The 2378-nt window shown below is 59.5% G+C and overlaps 1 protein-coding gene across 1 annotated transcript in view; it reads left to right on the top strand.

The window, feature by feature from the left end:
• Positions 1-413: 413 nt before the first annotated feature.
• Positions 414-2378, top strand: part of EMH_0024790 (uncharacterized protein) — a gene marked incomplete at both ends in the record, with an annotated part of 7985 nt that continues 6020 nt past the window's right edge. The window contains 2 exon segments of the mRNA XM_013502347.1: positions 414-1736; positions 2097-2378. The exon segment at positions 2097-2378 is cut by the window's right edge and continues 1814 nt beyond it. Of these exon segments, the coding sequence (XP_013357801.1) occupies positions 414-1736; positions 2097-2378 (1605 nt within the window).

Genomic DNA, 2378 nt, shown 5'->3' with positions numbered 1-2378 from the left:
ACAAACAATCAGCAGGACATGCACAGACAGCCTGCTGCTGCTTAGCTGCTCTCGTGTTGCAGCAGCAGCAGACACACTCAGCGTAACGCTCAACTCGCGGCCTGTTGCTGCCAGCAGCCGCTGCCCGGCTGCTGCTGCTGCTGCTGCTGCTGCTGCGTCTGTCTACTTTGGGGTGTACATACACCTCAGAGGTACGCAGCCACGGAAACAACAGCAGCAGCAACAAAAAAAGCGATTGCAGCAGCAGCAGCAGCAGAATAAAAACGGCTGACTGATGATCCCAGCAGTCGGCGAAGGAGGAGCAACAGCAGCAGCAGCAGCAACAGACGCAGCAGCAGCAACAGAAGCAGCAGCAGCAGCAGAGGCAGCAGCGGCAGCAGCAGCAGACTTTGTAGCAGCACATCTCCCCCACAATGTTTCTTTCGGCTCTCCTTGAGGGACGTTCTCCCTCAGCGCAGCAGCAGCAGCAGCAACAGCAGCAGCAGCAGCAGCAGCAGCAGAGGGTTGATGCGGGGGCCTTCCTAGAGCTCCGCCAGGCAGTGCAGCACCGCAAGCAGCAGCAGCAGCAGAGGCCTGCTGCTGCTGCGTCATCACAGCAGCAGCAGCAGCAGCAGCAGCAGCATCCACAGCACCACCACAGTCCTCACCTTCAGCAGCAGCACTCTGCGCAGCAGTTGCTGCAGCACCCGAAGCAGCAGCAGCAGCAGCAGCAGCAAACTTGGCGGCAGCAGCGATGGGGGAGCGATGTGCTGTCGCGGTGGAAGTCTGTGGATGCGGCATTGCTGCGTCCTGCTGCTGCTGCAGTTGCTGCAGCAACACCAGCAGCAGCAGCAGCAGCATCTGCTGCTGCTGCTGCTGCTGCGGAGAAAGCAGCAAACCAGTGGGGTGTAGATCATGGTGTTGCTGCTGCAGTTCGTCAGCAGCTGCAGCAGCAGCTGCAGCAACGCCCTACGTGGGTGGAGGTGCAGCAGCGCCTCTGCTGCGCATCTGAGGAGAGAGAAGCAGCAAGAGCAGCAGCAGCAGCTGCTGCTGCTGCTGCATGCAAACTAAAGCTGCAGCAGCAGCAGCGGCTGGGGCCAATCCAAGACATGCTGCTGCAGCTGCCTGAAGCAGAAGCGGAAGCAGCACAGATGCTGCTGCTGCCGCCACAGTGCAGCAGCAGCAGCGCGATCAGCAGCAACACCAGCAGCAACAACAGCAGCAGCAGCAACAGCTTCACAGCCAGCGGAGTAGACACGGAGCTGCAGCAGCAGCAGCAGCAGCAGCAGAAGCTTTCTCCAGAGGCTATGGATTTGCTGCAGCAACTGACCACACAGCCGCAAGAGCAGCAGCAGCAGCAGCAGCAGCAGCAGCAGCAGCAGAAATATCCGTTGCTGCAGTCTATCCCCAGAGCGCTTCAGCAGCTGCAGCAGCAGAAGCAGCAACTGCAGCAGCAACTGCAGCAGTTCGATCTCGACACCTGCAGCAGCAGCAGCAGCAGCGGCAGTGACGCGCACCAGCAGCAGCAGCAACAGCAGCAGCAAGAAGAACTGGAAGAAGCAGCAGAATGCATGCAGCAGCTCGCTGTACTTGTGGGGGAACTGCAGCAGCTGCAGCAGCAATTTGCTGCGCAGCAGCAGCAGCAAGAGCAGCAAGAAGGCGAGGGGCTGCTGCAGCAGCTGCATGCTGCTGCAGCAGAGTCGCTGCTGCAGCGGAGGAAAGCATTATTCCTAGAACACCTTTCTATCGCCCTCAAGGTCTGCTGCTGTTGCTGCTGCTGCTGTTGCTGCTGCTGCTGTTGCTGCTGCTGGTGTTCTTGCTGCTGCTGCTGCTGCTGTTGCTGCTGCTGCTGTTGCTGCTGCTGCTGTTGTTTTGCTGCTGTTGGTGGTGCGGTTGACGACAGTTCTGTTGCTGCTGCAGCAGCTGCTGCTGATATGTATGCTGTGCTGCTGCTACTGCTTTTGCTGCTGCTGCTGTTGACGCTACGTTTGCTTCCGGGCCGCATTCATGCTGCTGTTTCTGCTGCTACTGCAGCAGCAGCTGGTGTTTCAGTTGCTGCTGCTGCTGCTGCTGCTGCTGTATATCTGTGGTTTGCTGTGTCGTTGTGTGTTTGTCAGTTGACAGAGGAGGCAGCGGCTCTGCTGCATGCGTGTGAAGCAGCAGCAGCAGCAGCAGCAGCAGCAGCAGCAGCAACAGCAACAGCAGCAGCAGCAGGATCTGAATGTTTATCGTGCCTTGGCAGCAACGAGGCTTCGTTGCTGCTGCTGCTGCAGCAGCTGGGGGTTATACTAGCTGCTGAGGTGCTGCCCCCCTGCAGCAACAGCTTCCTCGCTAGGCGGCTGCTGCTGCTGCTGCCGCGCAGCAGGCTGCTGCTGCTGCAGGCTGCCAGCAGCGCGCTT

This window comes from Eimeria mitis, genomic scaffold (assembly GCF_000499745.2).
Source record: "Eimeria mitis Houghton genomic scaffold, Emh_scaff892, whole genome shotgun sequence".
Taxonomy (NCBI): domain Eukaryota; phylum Apicomplexa; class Conoidasida; order Eucoccidiorida; family Eimeriidae; genus Eimeria; species Eimeria mitis.
This window is presented reverse-complemented; position numbering and strand designations above follow the sequence as displayed.